The sequence below is a fragment of the Salvelinus fontinalis genome, chromosome 35 (genome assembly GCF_029448725.1).
Source record: "Salvelinus fontinalis isolate EN_2023a chromosome 35, ASM2944872v1, whole genome shotgun sequence".
Lineage (NCBI taxonomy): Eukaryota > Metazoa > Chordata > Actinopteri > Salmoniformes > Salmonidae > Salvelinus > Salvelinus fontinalis.
The window spans coordinates 17,108,839-17,126,224 of record NC_074699.1 but is presented as its reverse complement, the minus strand read 5'-3'; the positions used below and the strand labels follow the sequence as shown (position 1 = coordinate 17,126,224).

Below are 17,386 nucleotides of genomic sequence, written 5' to 3'. Positions count from 1 at the left end.
GTGTGTGCGAGTGTGGTGTATGCGTGCGAGCGTGGTGTGTGTGTGCGAGCGTGGTGTGTGTGTGCGAGCGTGGTGTGTGTGTGCGAGCGTGGTGTGTGTGTGCGAGCATGGTTTGTGTGTGCGAGCGTGATGTGTGTGTGCGAACGTGGTGTGTGTGTGCGAGCGTGGTTTGTGTGTGCGAGCGTGGTGTATGCGTGCGTGCGTGCGAGCGTGGTGTGTGCGTGCAAGCGTGCGTGGTGTGTGTGTGCAAGCGTGCGTGTAGAAGAGCAGTAAGAGCTGGTGTAGAGGTAGAGTGGTTTGTGTGAGAGCTGAACAGGAAGTAATGAAACAGTGAAAGAGGTGTCAGGATGACGTATAGCTAATTAGAATGTGACACTGGCTGAAAGCTGAATGAGCCGCTTGATCATGCGTCTGATAAATTAATTACTCTGCCACTGTTAAGGCACTCTCATACCCTTCAAAAGTGTAGGAGGGGAAAGCTATAATTAATCTATAATGAATCCCTCATTTATTTTGCAGTCACACCTCATACCACCACTGCTCTATTTTACTGGTGACATTTCGGTCGTATTCTCAATGATTTAATTTAGAGAATGGTATGCAGTTCAGAAAGCTGGATAGCATAGCAAGAAATAATGACTGTGTTATAATTGCATTATGGCTGCCTTTCAGTTATGATTGACACCACTGGTGTAAGGTCATTTACAGTTGTATGTTAATACAGAACAACAGGAGTACAAACACACTGCCTTGTAGGACTCCACTGTTACATGGGCTGACTGTATGAAATTAAATAATTAAATGTCTGCTAACTGTGTGTGGTGTGTGTTTCAGGGCAACCCTGGGGACCAACTGGACTCCTCCCTGTGCAGTAGTAACCATTTGGAGGCAGAGGTCATAGTTCACTCTGAGCTGAACAACCTGGAGAAGGAGCAGCAGGAGGCGCAGAGTGACAGGGAAGAGGACTCTCAGGCCACCAGGGGGCCTTCACTGTCCGAGGCAGCTTACTCCCCAGTCAGACAGCCTGCCCAGGCCCCTTTACACCCAAAGGAGCAAGTCAGACAGGCTGCCCAGGCACCACAACATCCAGGGGAGCCAGTCAGACAGGCTGCCCAGGCACCACAACATCCAGGGGAGCCAGTCAGACAGGCTGCCCAGGCACCACAACGTCCATCGCCAGGGGAGGAGTCCCTACAGACACAACCCCTGCCCAAGGTCCCATCCGGCCCTGACCTGGAGCCAGTGTCCAATCACAATGGGCAGCCAGAGGGCATGGTTGGGGGCATGGTGGGCGTGGCAGCCCAGCTGACTGTAGATGTGGGGCGGCACCCAGAAATGGGGCTCACCAACGGCTTCCACTCCACCAAGCCCCTGCGGCCAGGGCAGGAGACCCTGGGGAACGGGGACTCCAGACACTGCCCCCCTCCTCCGTCCCCCTCTCCTTTCGTCAGCGCCGGCCTTGTCCACTCTAACTCAGCAGCGCACAGCTACCTGTGCCCTTAGCAGGAGAAACAAACCCTCACACCAAGACCAGCTGGACGCCTTTCTTTTTCTCATCCATGATGAATCAAATGTTTTTTTTTTAAAGCACCTCAGTATCTGATTTTCTTCTTCCTGGCTCAGTTTTATAGGTACTTTGAATCCATTGTTTTATATGTGTATATATACAGTATATATTTTTTAGTGCTAGTATGTATGGGTATTCATTTTGTTGCATAGCAGCAGTATGTTAGTCTGGCCTTACTCTGTACTTTGCTACAGGCTCCTATTACAGACGTACGATGACGGAATCATAGTGTAGAAAGCAGGATATTCCTTTTTTCATAAGCCTTGACCTGTTGGACTCTGAGATTGAGCGTGGACGTGTGGTACTTCAAGACCTACCTTTGGTCAGCTGATGATGGTAGAGAGGCTCATGATTCAGCACCATGGATGAAGATAGAGCAGAACCGTGACCATGTGGCCCTTTCACCCTCACTCTGGCTCCTTTCAAATGACTGAGCTGTTCCTATTGGCTGTTCCACTGTATGGATGCTGCCTGCCCCAGCACCAGGAAAAAAGCCTGATATTTAGACACAGAGAGTGCAGACCTCCTGTCTCTCTCTCTCTCTCTCTAACCTCCTGCTGTCTCAGGATCCACACACACATTCCCTGAATTGAGCTTGGGGGTCTCAGGTGCCTAATATTTTAGGAGCATTTTTAACCTCTGTGTATTTATATAGATGATTATATTCAACAATAATAGGACAAATATGTTGACACGGTAAAATAAATGAGGCAATTGAAGAAAATTTGAAGGAACCGCATACAGTATATGTAGTAGATATAGGTTGCATTATTTGGGGGGGGGGGGGGTGGACAACCTGATGAGATGTGTAGGTGTATGACAAAATAACACATCTTAAGCAGCGTTCTCCTGGTTTTGCTCCCAGTCAACAGCACTACCTCATTTCTTTACAGGATGGTTTGTTGGTGATTTTAATTGTGTCATGCAGATAGGTGCATCTTTTAGAATCAGTTTTTTAACTGTTTAATTCATAGCCTTCAATACTTTCAGGAATAACTTCCTGTCCCCCTCTTTCTGTATACATCGATGCGTATTACCTACAGGAAATGACACGTATGGTACATAACGGCCTGTCTCAGATCTCTGTTTATTGCCCTTTTCCCCTTTATCAGTTGTTCCGTTAGATTTGGGTTTCCAACTGTCTTCACCCCCCTCAATGTTACATCTACTTTGGACCACAAATCACTTTTCACCTTAGGTAAATCATGCAGCAGTTTAGTTACCAGGCCTGCTATATGGTAGCCTGTTACTAGACCTACTACAGAGGAATAAGGCTCCGTCGGGTGGCCTCACCCATTGTGATGCCATCTGACTCATCCTCTCTCAGCTGTGTCTGGGCTCCTCCTTCTGCAGGTGGGGGGGATGGAAATAGAATAGAGACATAAACCTAGAAACCACTTCTATTTTCAGTCATATTTACATTCTTTCTTTGTACTTTTGACTCTCACCAGCCTGAGGTCTTTCACAATACCACATGTAAAGTCTACACCCCTTTGAACTTTTTTCACATTTTGTTGCGTTACAAAGTGGAATTAAAATGGATTTAATTGACATTTTTATATACTCTGTAATTTTATAGTGGAAGAAAAATTCTATATATAAGATTCATGAAAAATAAAACACTTGATTAGGTAAGTATTCACCCCCCTGAGTCAATACATGTTAGAATCACCCCAGTCACTTGGGTAAGTCACATAAGAGCTTTGCACATCTGGATTGCACAATATTTTCTCATTATTCTTTAAAAAATTCTTCAAGCTCTGTCAAGGTGTTGGGGATAATGGCTAGACAGCAATTTTCAAGTCTTGCCCAACAAATTCACACAGATTTAAGTCAAAACTGTAACTTGGTTCTCAGGAACATTCACTGTCTTCTTGGTAAGCAAATCCAGTGTAGATTTGGCTTTGTGTTTTAGGTTATTGTCCTGCTGAAAGGTGAATTCCTCTCCAGGTGTCTGGTGGAAAGCAGAGTGAAGCAGGGTTTCCCCTAGGATTTTTCCAGTGCTTAGCCCCGTCTTTTCATCCTGAAAACTCCCCAGTCTTTGCCGATGTCAAACATACCCATACCATGATGCAGCCACCCCCATGCTGGAAAATAAGAAGGCAGTAACTCAGTGATGTGTTGTGTTTGCCCAAAACATAATGCTTTGCATTTAGGCCAAAAGGTGTATTCATTTGCTGTGGTTTTTTTTTTGCAATATTACTTTAGTGCCTTGTTACAATACATATGCATGTTTTGAAATATTTGTATTCCGTATATTTGTATTCTCTTTTCACTCTGTCATTTAGGTCATTATTGTGGAGTCACTACAATCTTGTTGATCCAGCCTCAGTTCTCCCATCACAGCCATTTAACTCTATAGCTGTTTTAAAATCACCAGAGGCCTCATGGTGACATCCCTGAGCAGTTTTCTTCCTGTCCTGCTGCTCTGTCCAGAAGGACGACTGCATCTTTGATGTCTCTGGGTGGTTTAATACATCATCCACAGCGTTATTATTAACTTGGCCATGCTTAAAGAGATATTCAATCTCTGATTTGTTATTGTTACCCATCTACCAATCACTGCCCTTCTTTGAGGCTTTCCAAAAGCATACCTGGTCTTGTAGTTGAATCTGTGCTTGAAATTCAATACTTTACTGAGGGACCTTACAGATGTTGTATGTATGGTGGACAGAGGAAGGGTTAGTCGTTCAACAATCAGTTCAAACGCTATTATTTCACACAGAGTCCATGTAACTTACGTGATTTGTTAAGCCAAATGTTACTTCTGAACTACTTTGGCTTGCCTAAACAAAGGGGTGAATACTTGTGCAAGAACTATATTTCAGTTTTTTAAGTTTTATTAATTTGTAAACATGTGTAGAATGTTCTTTAAACTTTCCCATTATGGAGTATTTTGTGTAGATCAGTGACAAAAATATACAATTAAATTTACTTCAATCCCACTTTGTAACGCAACAAAATGTGGGAAAAAACGTTCAAGGCGGTGTAGACTTTATATTGGCACTGCAAATAATCCTTACAAACACAGATCCTCTAATTTGTATTACCCTCATGTTTTCATTTCTTCCTTTATAGCATTTTTAAACAAGCGTCTTTATTATTTTATTTAGCATAATGCATGCTTACATTTCTTATACTTACCTTTGTGTACCCTAACAAAATATTTATTCAAAATAGTCTCTCCACACAAGGGCAAGAATATCTCGTCATACTTTGTGTGAGGCTTTTTGTCTAAATTAGAGTATGCCCTTATCAAAGACTATACAGGTATAATGGGTCTGTTGTAAACGTGGCCCAAGACATTGAGCCTTATGGTCTGTCAGATGAATGAGGACTCAGCTAGTCCAGATAGGTACTAGAACTCAGAGGCATATAGAAGAGTCTCATAACTAAAGCATTCCAGTTTTATACTTTGAACAGACCTCACTCAGGATCAGGCATTCTCAAACTTTATCTAAGCAAAATAATGTCCATTTTGTGTTGTCATCTTACAACCCATACATTCTCAGTCTCGTACGCTACATGTTCCTGTTCTGGCTCAAGACAAATCCTTCTGGTCTAATAGATCAGCACTTTGTTCCTCTGCAGCATGATAATCAGGAAAACCTTCTCAGTTCCTCTACAATCTATACAATTAGTCCAGTCATTATGGATACAAAACCCCTTTTAGAAATGGATCATTGTGCTCTGATTAACTCATTCAGGTTTATTTAGTCAGTTAGATTTTAATGAAAGGTGTCCACCCAATACATGATTTAATTGGACCGTATACAGTAGAACTACCAATATCTACTTTAGACTGAGTGAAGCTGTGAGAAGGTGCCTGTTTGCAGTTCATTTGAATCTCACAGGCATGTATTGTATCGTTGCTACATTACAGAAGGTGTTACATGTTCTTTATTCACATTTCTACTGAAGCGGCTGTTTTTAACATACACATCTTGTAGTGTCATTCTCAGCTCTGTTTCAAACTCTTAGTCGAGGGGCACCTATTGCAGTGGCTTTGTGCGGTCTGTTGAAAACAGAGCCAACGTTGAAGACCTAAAACCGCCTCCAGCATAAAGAATGTGTGCTCTCACTGACGAAGTTCAATTAGTTATTTTTACTATTTCCTTCTAACCACATATCTTACAGTACATAGTGTTCCTTACTGTAAGCATCTTTGCCCAGAGTAAGCAGATATGATGCTCAATGTAGTAATATCTTGCTCTAATCTGATCAAATATGCACATTAGTTAAATAACGGGATCCTCTCTTTTTCATAGAACTTTTATCAATAGAATACCTCATTTTGTTGGTTGTTAATTTAATGAAGATCATTATGAATAATGGAAATTGTGTTTATAAGAATCCTTTTGTGGGAGCCAAACTGGCAGAAGATGACGTAATACAGCAGACTAATTGTCTTATCTCAGCTGGAAATATCACTTGTTGCAGTGGATTTATTTTCGACTCTAAGCATAAACCCTTGAGTGGTGAGTGGATGCAGGTGCAGGGTGGGGGGGTGAGGAGAGGCATGAAGGCAGGGAGGTAAGGGGAGGAGGGTGAAGGCAAGTAGGGGTGAAGTTAGGGAAAGTAGTGCAGGGAAACCCCTGTGATATCAGTGCCAAGAAGAGTGGAGTTGTGGAGCGGTGATTGATTGTTGAAGAGGAATGTCTACCTGCAGGTCTTACCTCTCAGTGCAGACATTTCTGTAGAATACTGGTCTTTACTGTTCTCTACTCAGGTAGTCTGTCTTTGCATAAAACTGTAGAGGACTTGCCAGCATGTACAGTATACCCGACTCTGAAGCATGTCATTAGTTGTCAAACAAAACCTCACCACTTGTAATCCTGAAAAACACGAAACAAACGCTGATACACAGATTCGGATAGAAGTTTCTGCTAAATGGCATATATTATTTAGCTTTTAGTTTTGTAAAAAAAAAAATGAATCAATGTATTCTGGCTCTGTGTCCTCTGGTGCTTTGTGGTGAGCTACCTTGTCCAGTGATGTCACATTTGTGCATTCTTCTACTTCTTAACCAGCTGAACTGTGCTTTATCCAGAATGTCCAATCATAGAGACCCTAGTCTTGTGCCACCACCCGAATTCTGCCGTCTTTTTTTACGACACAATGAAAATAATGTACTGTATGTATGCAACCTCTTTCACTTCAAACTCACTCGCGATATCAACTCGTGTTGTTGGAGCACTTCTTGTGAATTAGCACTTATATTATCTTCATATGTGTATGTGTGCAGTGTCTTGAAAAAGCGTTTGCATTGTGAAAGTAGGAATAACATGTTGGCGGCGGTATCGCTGCGTGACAGAGGCAGTAGAGGGTGTCAATGAGTGAGTCGGTGCTACATTACGTACGTCGGGCAGTGCTATGATGCTCTTCTCTCCCTCTTGCACAGTGTGTCGTCACAGCCATCCTCGCTGATTAACACACCTGTCCATCACTACACATGGCCCCTTCCCTGTTGGCATCAGCTTTGCACAGTAATATGTCTTCCCCTTTTTATGCATTCCAGCATTGTTTTATTAAATTCTTATGGAAGTTGGGGCCATGGCAACTTCAGACGGTTAGTGTCAAGAAGTGCAATTTAACTTGGTCTTAAAAAATTGGAGGATGTTTGGAGCTAAGGTTGACTCAAGTGTTAGCGATAAATCCCTGATGAAACTTTTAGTTTAGGAGATGGCTGTAACATATACTCTGAGTGTACAAAACATTAGGATCACCTTCCTAATATTGAGTTGCACCCCTTTCGGCTGGATGTTCTTTGGCTGGTGGACCATTCTTGATACACACAGGAAACTGTTGAGCGTGGAAAAACCCAGCAGCATTGAAGTTTTTGACACACTCAAACCAGTGCGCCTCACACCTACTACCATAGCCCTTTCAAAGGCACTTAAGTATTTTTGTCTTGCCCGTTCACCCTCTGAATGGCACACATACACAATCCATGTCTCAATTGTCTCAAGGCTTAAAATTAATTATTTAACCTGTCTCCTCCCCTTCAGCTACACCGAATGAAGTGGATTTAACAGGTGACATCAATAAGGGATCATAGCTTTCACCTGGATTCACCTGGTCAGTCTAACTCGTGGAAAGAGCAGGTATTCTTAATGTTTTGTACACTTAGTGTACATATGGCTGGCCAAAGTTGTGGACATGGATGAGAAGTAATCTTGTTTTTTTTAGAAGTTTATCCACACTGTGTTACCATCAGTGAACTTGTCGAACTCACAGCAACTCAAGATGTCTGAGCAAACTACTGTTGTGTAAATAAAACATCTTAATAAAGAGATGAGGATAACTGAGCAAAGATTTGTCTGACTGTTTGTAACCCTTCTTTGACCACCTGATCATCTTTAGTCTTGATGTTTCACTAATATTACAGTCACCCATGAACAACCATGTATGGATACTTATGGACATGGAGAGCAGTGCCTTGGCTGTTCTTGGTTCTCTGTTCTCTGTGTAACCGGTGTCAGTGCCCAGCTAGCACATAAGATCAGGTGTGGCGCGGCCAACACACTTGAACACACTTAACAAGATAGAGGATAAAGAGAGTTTTGTTGACGTGAGAACGGAATGTATACGTTTTTTAAAAACATTAGAAGAAACTTTCAACTTCACTGTTTTCTTTTGGTTTTTATGGAAAGTTCTCAATGTTCTGAGAACATGACTTTAAATAGAACCACGAGGAAACCTGTAGGAAATGTTATGTTGATGTACTGAAATTCCCACAGAAGAAATGTTTTAACTATTTGAGAACATTCACAATGTCAAACCAGTTGGAAAACGTTCATAGAACATCATCAATCATTAAATGTAACGTTCTGTTAAAGTAATGAAATACCAAGAAAATTACTTTTTTGTCAAGTTCCTCAAATGTGCTGAGAATGTTCCAAAACCAATCAACTATCCTGTACCTTTCACAAAATGTTGTGGGAAGGTTGTATGGATAAAAAACAGAAGATCATGGGTTAGAATCTCACTGATGCTGTGCCACAATAAAGAAGAAATGTGTTTGCATGATTAATGCCTAAACAAATTAATATCCATGTGTCCTATCTGTGCTTGGAGTTGAAAACAGTTAACCTAAGCTAGTAGTGATATTAAAAGTCTTATTGAAACAGGAAGTTATTCATAAACCTCAAAATAACCTTAAAATTCCCTTCAAAATATTAACACTTGGAGAACGTTCCCAGAACATAATTTAATTACTTTCAAATAACCTTTAATTTATGTTCTCGGAACATGAATAAAACATGTGGTTTTACTGGTCAGGAAACGAATGGCTTCATTCCCAGAACCAATGGGAAACCAAAAATGAACATTCCCACAACTCTCAAAAACACCTAGGTGGAACACAGGCCATACCCTAAAATAGGAGAAACATTATGCGCACACTATAATTATATATCAATTAAAGAATAAAAAGTAGCCCAACTTATCATCTTTGAAGCACTTACTAGGAGGTATGTGTGGTTTTGTGATTACAATAGTTCACCTTGGAGAAAAACAGAGGCTTTATCTTTGAACATTTCTCACATGTATCCTCTCCTCCAGATGACAGTCAGTTAGTGTTGCAGACTTACAGTAGGTGTATTACTTGGTTCCATTAGGCTACCTTAAGCCGAGGCACCAGGCGCGTAGAACAAGAGAGGGGGGATAATAAGATGTAAATTACAACCTCTAAGATTGCAATCACACCATAAGAGGTGGGCCTATTAACAGAATCAAACCTGTCCATTACTAAGGATAACTAATGGCAATTTAGTTTGCATAGTAGGATTGCCTTATGTATAGTGACATAATGGAGTAGAATAACATCCTTGGTAGGCCTACATAAAAGCCTTTTGTTGTGTTTTGGGTATATGGAGAGCACAATATTATCATGTAATTAATGAAAGTGGACAGAGCTACCCTAAAGAGTAAACAGTCCATGAAAAGGCATATTTATATTTGTAATGCCAAATTGTGATTGAGCCTTCCTGGACCATAGGCTAGGCCTACCGTATGCTATAAAGGTGGTCATGCAATATAGCAGTACACCACAGTTACTTTACAAGCTACTTTACCTATAGGCATTTCATCTAGGCCTACTTGCAACATATCCTGAAATGTCACCTTCTAAGATTGCCTGCAATTACAGTAATTGTAGTCTGGATATCAGTATTTTTAGCTAACATTCCACTCCTGTCATTTGCCAAAGAGACTGGCCTTTCGGCAAACTCATCGTTCAATATGCAGCCCGATTTGCGGTGCAGTTGCTGATTGGTAGTTGGAAACACTATTCAATTCTTCGAATTCTTAATTATATGGTTGGAAGCAGCATTAATATATTCCATGACAACGTAATGGAACATGAGGTGCGCGCAAACTTGGCGCAATATAGAATTTGAAGAACAACAACCAACAATGTGTGGAGGCAGTGTTAATGCAAGATCATGTTGTTTAAAATGGTTAGAGGCCTCAGTAATGAGAAATAAATAATGATATATGGAAAAATATTAGCCTACACGATTTCATCGAGCTACAGCACGTTTGCTTCAGTTGCATCCCATTAATTAGAGGAAAGAAACACAACTCATCAGTCTTCATTCCTCGCACATGCAGATCATCATGACTTCCTTACATTTTGACAATTTTGTTTTGCCCATTTCAGTTACCTATTATTTGTCCCTTTCTTAAGGAAACTTTCTGAGTAGATTTAGAATTAGCCAACACACACACTGTACTTTGGCAAATGACAGGCGTAGCAAGGAGGGGAATATGTAGCCTATAATCGCTGAACGGAGGCGGCAACCACGCTACAACAGCGCTTCTATTGGGGAATTTCACGTAATGACGCTATGCTGATAAATTGCAACACTATCCCCCACCGTTAGATGTCACTCCTCTCCTCTTGGTCGACCGTATAACATCGTTTTTTTCCAATGTGGTACAAAAGTGGTCCACAATAATTGATGCACAATAAATCACTGGAAATGTCGAGCAGCATAAGAGGTGATTTGTGAGCGCACTTTGACATTGTTGTTTTCATTTCACACTTTAACACCTTTTATATTTCAGTCATTTGTCCTTGACTAACATGATGTATTATTATATTTCATAATACTAGTAATACAACTCAACAGATAACAGCATTGTTCGAATATTATTCATTACATTAAGTATTATTATTTGTATTATACTAGTATTATATGCCTAAACAACACATTAGAAAACATTAAATTAATGTTAGGCTACAACTCGCAAACGTTTATACATTTGGCTTAGCCTGTAACGATGGGAATCAATTATTTGGATACAGTAGTGAGTAGTCTAATGGTAAAAATTACGGTATCTTTTTTTTCAATATAAATCCACTTGCAAACTGAACATAGCTTAATAGTGGCTTTACTGTGTGTGTGTGTGTGTATATATATATATATATATATATGTGCCTTGTGAGTGCAGCGGTCTAGTCGCTTTTGTTCCCAGAGTAGAGACTCCTAAAAAAAAAGATTTCGCGAATGCAGTAGAGGGAGGAGGGGAGACAGATGGAAGAGAAGTGTAGTTCGTGGTAAAAGCTACAACGTGGATATGTTTGTGAGGCAGCGGCTCTGGGATACAGAGGAATAGAGGAGAGAGCACGAGATGCTGACAGATTCCTGATAGATGTGCAAAATGGCGCAAGCAAGTTCTACCCCTGCGAGCCACCAATTGTTGTAGTTCATGAACATGAAGAGCTAGCTGTATGTCTGTTTTCTTCTGATCTCCTCACGTTGTTTTTAGTATCGTAATATATTTCAAAGTGATTAAATGGCTACCAGAAGGCTCTGCCTTGTTCCATGCATTTTTGGATTACTCCTCAACGCTTTAGTCGGTAAGTGTTTACTGATATCCTTTCTAGGCTACTACTACCTCTGCAGGATAACACCTTTTTGGAACGGAACCGCCTTTTGCCCCTATCAGAAGCTGGTGCTACAGACCAAAGATAGTGCATAATATCTAGCCCTATATTTCTATACCATTTCCGCTGCAGACATGGTTGAACGAAACTATAGGAGCATCTCGGCTGGACGTGAACTTGACCATATTCTTCTCTTGCGTTAATCTTCATTTGGGGAATTCAGTTCCATGCAGCATATGTATTATATTAGTGTGTTTGTGAATGTGTGCCAATGGAATTTAGAAACGGATATTTCTGTATCAATGATCTCACACTTGAGCCGGTGGTGATGTGTAGCTGGCACAAACTTCTTTGACACTCTTTGAAAATATTCTCATATTAGCCTATATAACAACATGGTTGTTGCTTTAAAAATGTATCTTGAATCCATCCGCCCTTTGGTTTTATTGTACTGTAGCCACGTGCAGCAGAACTACGTCCTAGAAAACACCTAGGTTAACCCACATAGGGTCTGTTGCATAATTGTATAATAACCTCACACCCGGAAAATGATATAGGCAGATGATGATGATGATGATGATGATGATGATGATAGGCTACCATTGTAGCCTACGACTTGAACCAAGAAAAAGTGGTAGGCTAATTATTATCATAATTATGATGATATTGATGATAATAATAATAATAATAGCCTAATAATAGGCCTAACAATAATAGTAATAATAACAACAACAATAGGTTATTATGTGATTTGGATTGTATGATGTTTAAGTAGGCTATCCTATTAATTGAATGTGTTAAAAATAAGAATGATAATTGTTTATACCCATTATGGTCCACGTGGTTCTTAGGTGTGAGTGTGTGTGTCCTGTTGTGTTGGTTTGTGCCAAATACACTCTCTGTGCCAAAGAGTGCTTGAAAGACTAGTATCTCCTTCCTTTCTTGGCTGTGGTCACATGAATCCTTACCATTGATACACACAAACCAGCCTTTTATGCATTGATGGAATGTTCTAACTTTTTTAATTCCATTTTATTGCCATTCCCAATATGTTCTGCCATCCCTCTGCCTCCCTTTCCCCGCCGCTTATGAACAGTACATTTAAATATTGTGTAGGTAGGTATTTGTGTTATTCATCTAAAATGTAATTAATCTAAACCAAATATTAAACATTTTACATAATAGCAGTGATGTTTGGACAGTTCATACTTGCACTTGTCTGCATAGAGCATATTAGCCTTTTTTTTATCCGAGCACTGAACACTGCTGCGCTTATCATCTGTCGTAGGGGGAGATAGCTTTAATTGACTGAGTCTTTGTGCAGTCAATTTATTGCTGTGAGAATGAATAAAAAAGACAGCAGTTATTGCCCGCTGAGGAGAATATTTGTACAGATGAACTTCTTTTTAAAATGTTCTTGGCTCCTTTGTTCAGTATGATTGACAGTTTTTAGTCCCTCAATGCGAGGCCCCATTTCCCAGCATGTAACCCGGATAGAGGGATGCTTTAATGATGAGCATCATGCCATAGACACCCACAGGAGCACACCACCCATGTAATCACATTTCCAGTCAAGACTGGAGCAGTAGTATGGAGGGTAACAAAGGAGGAGTGAAGGAGTAAGGAAGGAGGAGTGAAGTAGTAAAGAAGGAGGAGTGAAGGAGGAGTGAAGTAGTAAGGAAGGAGGAGTGAAGGAGTAAGGAAGGAGTAAAGAAGAAGGAGTTAAGTAGTAAGGAAGGAGGAGTGAAGGAGTAAAGAAGAAGGAGTGAAGGAGTAAGGAAGGAGGAGTGAAGTAGTAAAGAAGGAGGAGTGAAGGAGTAAGGAAGAAGGAGTGAAGGAGTAAGGAAGGAGGAGTGAAGGAGTAAGGAATGAGGAGTGAAGGAGTAAGGAAGGAGGAGTGAAGAAGTAAGGAATGAGGAGTGAAGTAGTAAGGAAGGAGGAGTGAAGGAGTAAGGAAGGAGGGGTAAAGGAGTAAGGAAGTAAGGAAAGAGGAGTGAAGGAGTAAGGAAGGAGAAGTGAGGAAGTAAGGAAGGAGGAGTGAGGAAGTAAGGAAGGAGGAGTGAGGAAGTAAGGAAGGAGGAGTGATGAGTAAAGAAGGAGGAGTGAAGGAGTAAGGAAAGAGGAGTGAAGAAGTAAGGAATGAGGAGTGAAGTAGTAAGGAAGGTGGTGTGAGGAAGTAAGCAAGGAGGAATGAAGGAGTAAGGAAGGAGGAGTGAAGGAGTAAACATGATGCATACATTTGTAATTTGGGGCCTTTGAGTTCTTTGTTTGTGGCTAGTGAGTGTTATAGGGGAGTTGTTGTGATGTATTCTAGCTGACACATCTGAGAGAAATCAAATAGCTTCAATTGATTTGTTTCTCTAATCCTGCAAAGATTGAATCACTTTTTGTGGCATTTAAAGTTTCAGTCAATATGAGGAAGACCACATTAAACCACTTAGGTAAGAAGGTGTATGGTTAGAAGCTGTAGTGAAGCTTGAATAGAACAGTGTGTTTTTTGTTTTCATTCTGCAAGGTATGACCAGAGGGGTGTGCACTGTTAGATGTTTGTTCAAAACAAAGACAAATAGCAACAACAGCAACAAAAAAAATCATATTGGCTGAGCAACAGCAATGTCTCCCAATTAGCATAAATCGTTCTTATTGGTTTTTTGGATTTGCATCGTGAAACAAATGATTTTGTTAGTCACATTCACTATAAGGATGCTATTGTTGTTTACTTGTGTTATTCTTGTGAGACCCTGTAATATAATTATAGCCTGCACGCACAACTGTTATTCTTCTGTGTTCGTGTGGTGAAAGATACTGATGAGTAGTCTACACAGAGACCTCAGGTGCACCTATCCCATAGGGAAAGACCATGTGTTGACAATGTTATGGACACATGTCACACCGCCGGACTAGAGGGAACTAGACATAGGAATATTGTTGATTGAAGCAGGTGGGAGTTACTGCATTGGCCAGGGTGAGTCATCAACACAATGCAAACACAGTTGTAATTTGTATAAAATGTAAATTTTCTTCGAGCTTATATTGGGACCATTGTTAGTAGATATTTCTTGTCACTATCATCTTCCTGGTGTCGTGATTATGTCTGTGGGTCAGCTTATTGCTTTGATCATTGAAAGGTGAAGGGCACCCTGTTGCAGCTGTGTGTGTGTGTGTGTGTGTGTGTGTGTGTGTGTGTGTGTGTGTGTGTGTGTGTGTGTGTGTGTGTGTGTGTGTGTGTGTGTGTGTGTGTGTGTGTGTGTGTGTGTGTGTGTGTGTGTGTGTGTGTGTGTGTGCGCGTGCGTCTGTGTGTGTGCGTGTGCGTGTGTCTGTGTGTTTAAAGTATGAGGAGCAAAAGGAAGTTTGTTGATTCATAACTGACATGGGTCAATGCCTGTGGATAACTGTACAAACATATAGTCTTTACTTACAGGGTCTACCCAAGAATTAAAGATCATGTTTTGATCTCCCACGGCAAAGTGCTGTAAATATAGCAGAGGTGTGGAGGTGTGTGACGTTTACCTCCACGATTGGCTGCTGTCAGCGCTAGTTTTTTCAAACTTTAGACAGGAAGATGACCGTTATGGATGTTACACCCTCCGTTATGGATGTTACAGAGTCTGATTGGCTGCTGTCAGAGATAGCCATTTCGAAGAAAAGACTTGGCTGAACACAAAAACTATAATTTTAATGTAATTTCTGTTATTACTTTAGAGAGGAAAACACACCATTATGGATGTTACAGAGAATGAAACAGGGTCTAATTTCTTGATCGAAATCTAGCATGACACATGTTTTGTCAACAGAAGCCATTCTACCTCAGAACTACATCATTACAGGTAGCCTTGATAGTATCCTCCATAGGCTAATGCCAGGCACTACACCAAATACAATATTTTTTAAATCTATATATACGTATATCAAAATGTCCATTACGAGTTGAATATAGACACAAATATGAGATTATTTTTATTACACATTTTCTGAAATATTGTATTGAAATATGTAAATGAAGCTATATACAGGTAACAGACAAAATAAAGGAAACACCAACATAAAGTGTCTTATTAGGCTGTTTGGCCACCACGAGCCAGAACAGATTCAATTCACCTTGCCATAGATTTTACTAGTGTTTGGAATTCTATTGGAGGGATGTGACGCCATTCTTCATGACCCTAAACATGGTGGGATGTTAATAGCTTAATTAACTCAGGAACCACACCTGTGTGGAAACACCAGCTTTCTTTCTTCTAATATACTTTGTATTCCTCATTTACTCAAGTGTTTCCATTATTTTGTCAGTTACCTGTACATGTGCCTATTCTGTCAACTGGTGGTGTAAAATACTTAAGTAAAAATACTTTAAAGTACTACTAAAATATTTGTTTTACTTTACTATTTAGATTTTTGACAACTTGTTTTTTGGACAACTTCTACTTTTATTTCACTACATTCCTTAAGAAAATCATGTACTTTTTACTCCCTACATTTACCCTGAAACCCAAAAGTACTTGTTACATTTTGAATGATTAGCAGGACAAGAAATGGTCCAATTTACACACTTCTCAAGAGCGTGTGCCCCCCCCCCCCCCCCCCCCCCCCACACACACACAAAAAAGAATGGTGCCACCTGGTTTGCTTAATATAAGGAATTTGAAATGTTTATACTTTTACTTTTGATACTTAAGTATATTTTAGCTATTATATTTACTTTAGATACTTAAGTATATTTTTTTACCAAATACTTTTAGACTTTTACTCAAGTAGTATTTTACTGGGGGACTTTCCTTCATTAACATGTCAACTTCATAACAAACACTGAAGGACATCTGTAAGTGGCAAAACAAGCTCTGTGTGCCCTTTCCAAAAATAATTAAATACATGGATGATTGACCATACACATTTATTTGGGCGATTCCATGCAAGGATAGCCCCCAAAAGTTTTTTTGTATCTCAGATTGTTCTGGCAATTCTCACATAAAAACTTAATTGGGAGGAAGCATCTGTAATTGAGACCTGCCTCTTGATTGCATTGTAATGCTCTGATCCAGATCTGTGACTGTATGGGTCTGATTAGACAACAACAGCAGTGGCTGCTGAAATTGAAGTGCCTCATGTGACACGGGACAAATTACCCAGGAGTGCTTTTTACTGAGGAGGAAATTATGGGAGCATTAAGTATGCATTGTTCTGCAGTGTTCAGGATGCTCACTGTCTGTGATTGATTAAACCAAGCTTTTTACGTGTTTTTGCTCCGCAACAGAATGTGCTGTGCTGCAGCTTTGACCGCTTGATCTCTAACAATGTTGATAAGAGCTTGGTTATTATTTAGCCAAATGCAGCAGTTTGTTTGTGAGGCTGTGGATGCCTCCCTCCCTCCAGTCCTTCGTACAGTAGCACGGTGGGTTTTATTGAATGCCAGCAGTAAGCCCGAGCGCGAGCCAACAGTTGTCTCTCTCAGCCTGGCAGGCTTCTCGTCTCCCACGGTGGTAATCCCAAACCCCAGGGTCCCCCTCCCCTTGTTAAAGGGAGCATTAAGAGGAGGGGTCTGCCTGACTGTGTGTGCCTCTTTCTCAGTCTCTTTGACAGTGTGGCTCTGCTCTGACCTCTGGCATCTACAGCTGTGCTGGCCTCTCTTCTCCTGTTCCACACAGCATAGCACAGCACCCAGCAGCACAGCACACAACACACACATAGCCAGCCAGCCAGCCATCCCTCCCCTCCCCTCCTCATCCATAACCCTGACCCCTCTATATCTTAGCTAGCTGCTCAGTGCTTCTGTTGTGCTCATGTGCTGGCAATGCTGTCCACCTCTCTCTGTTTCCCTCTCTCCCCTCTCTCTCTCTTCTTACCCGTCTGTTATTACACCTCTCCTCTTCTCCTTTTTTTCATACATGTTAATTACAAAGACAGTGTTGGAAGCAGTCATGAATGTTCCA

The 17,386-nt window shown here is 40.8% G+C and overlaps 2 protein-coding genes across 3 annotated transcripts in view; both read left to right on the top strand.

The window, feature by feature from the left end:
- Positions 1-4,549, top strand: part of LOC129834410 (immunoglobulin superfamily DCC subclass member 4-like) — an 81,811-nt gene extending 77,262 nt beyond the window's left edge. For both annotated transcript variants that reach the window (XM_055899362.1, XM_055899363.1), the window contains one exon: positions 835-4,549. In XM_055899362.1, coding sequence (XP_055755337.1) covers positions 835-1,503 — 669 coding nt within the window. In that variant the 3' untranslated portion in view covers positions 1,504-4,549. The remainder of the gene's footprint in view (positions 1-834) is intronic.
- A 6,466-nt stretch (positions 4,550-11,015) lies between these two features.
- The window catches only part of LOC129834409 (immunoglobulin superfamily DCC subclass member 3-like), a 109,899-nt gene continuing 103,528 nt past the window's right edge, over positions 11,016-17,386 (top strand). The window contains exon 1 of the mRNA XM_055899361.1: positions 11,016-11,432. Coding sequence (XP_055755336.1) covers positions 11,369-11,432 — 64 coding nt within the window. The 5' untranslated portion in view covers positions 11,016-11,368. The remainder of the gene's footprint in view (positions 11,433-17,386) is intronic.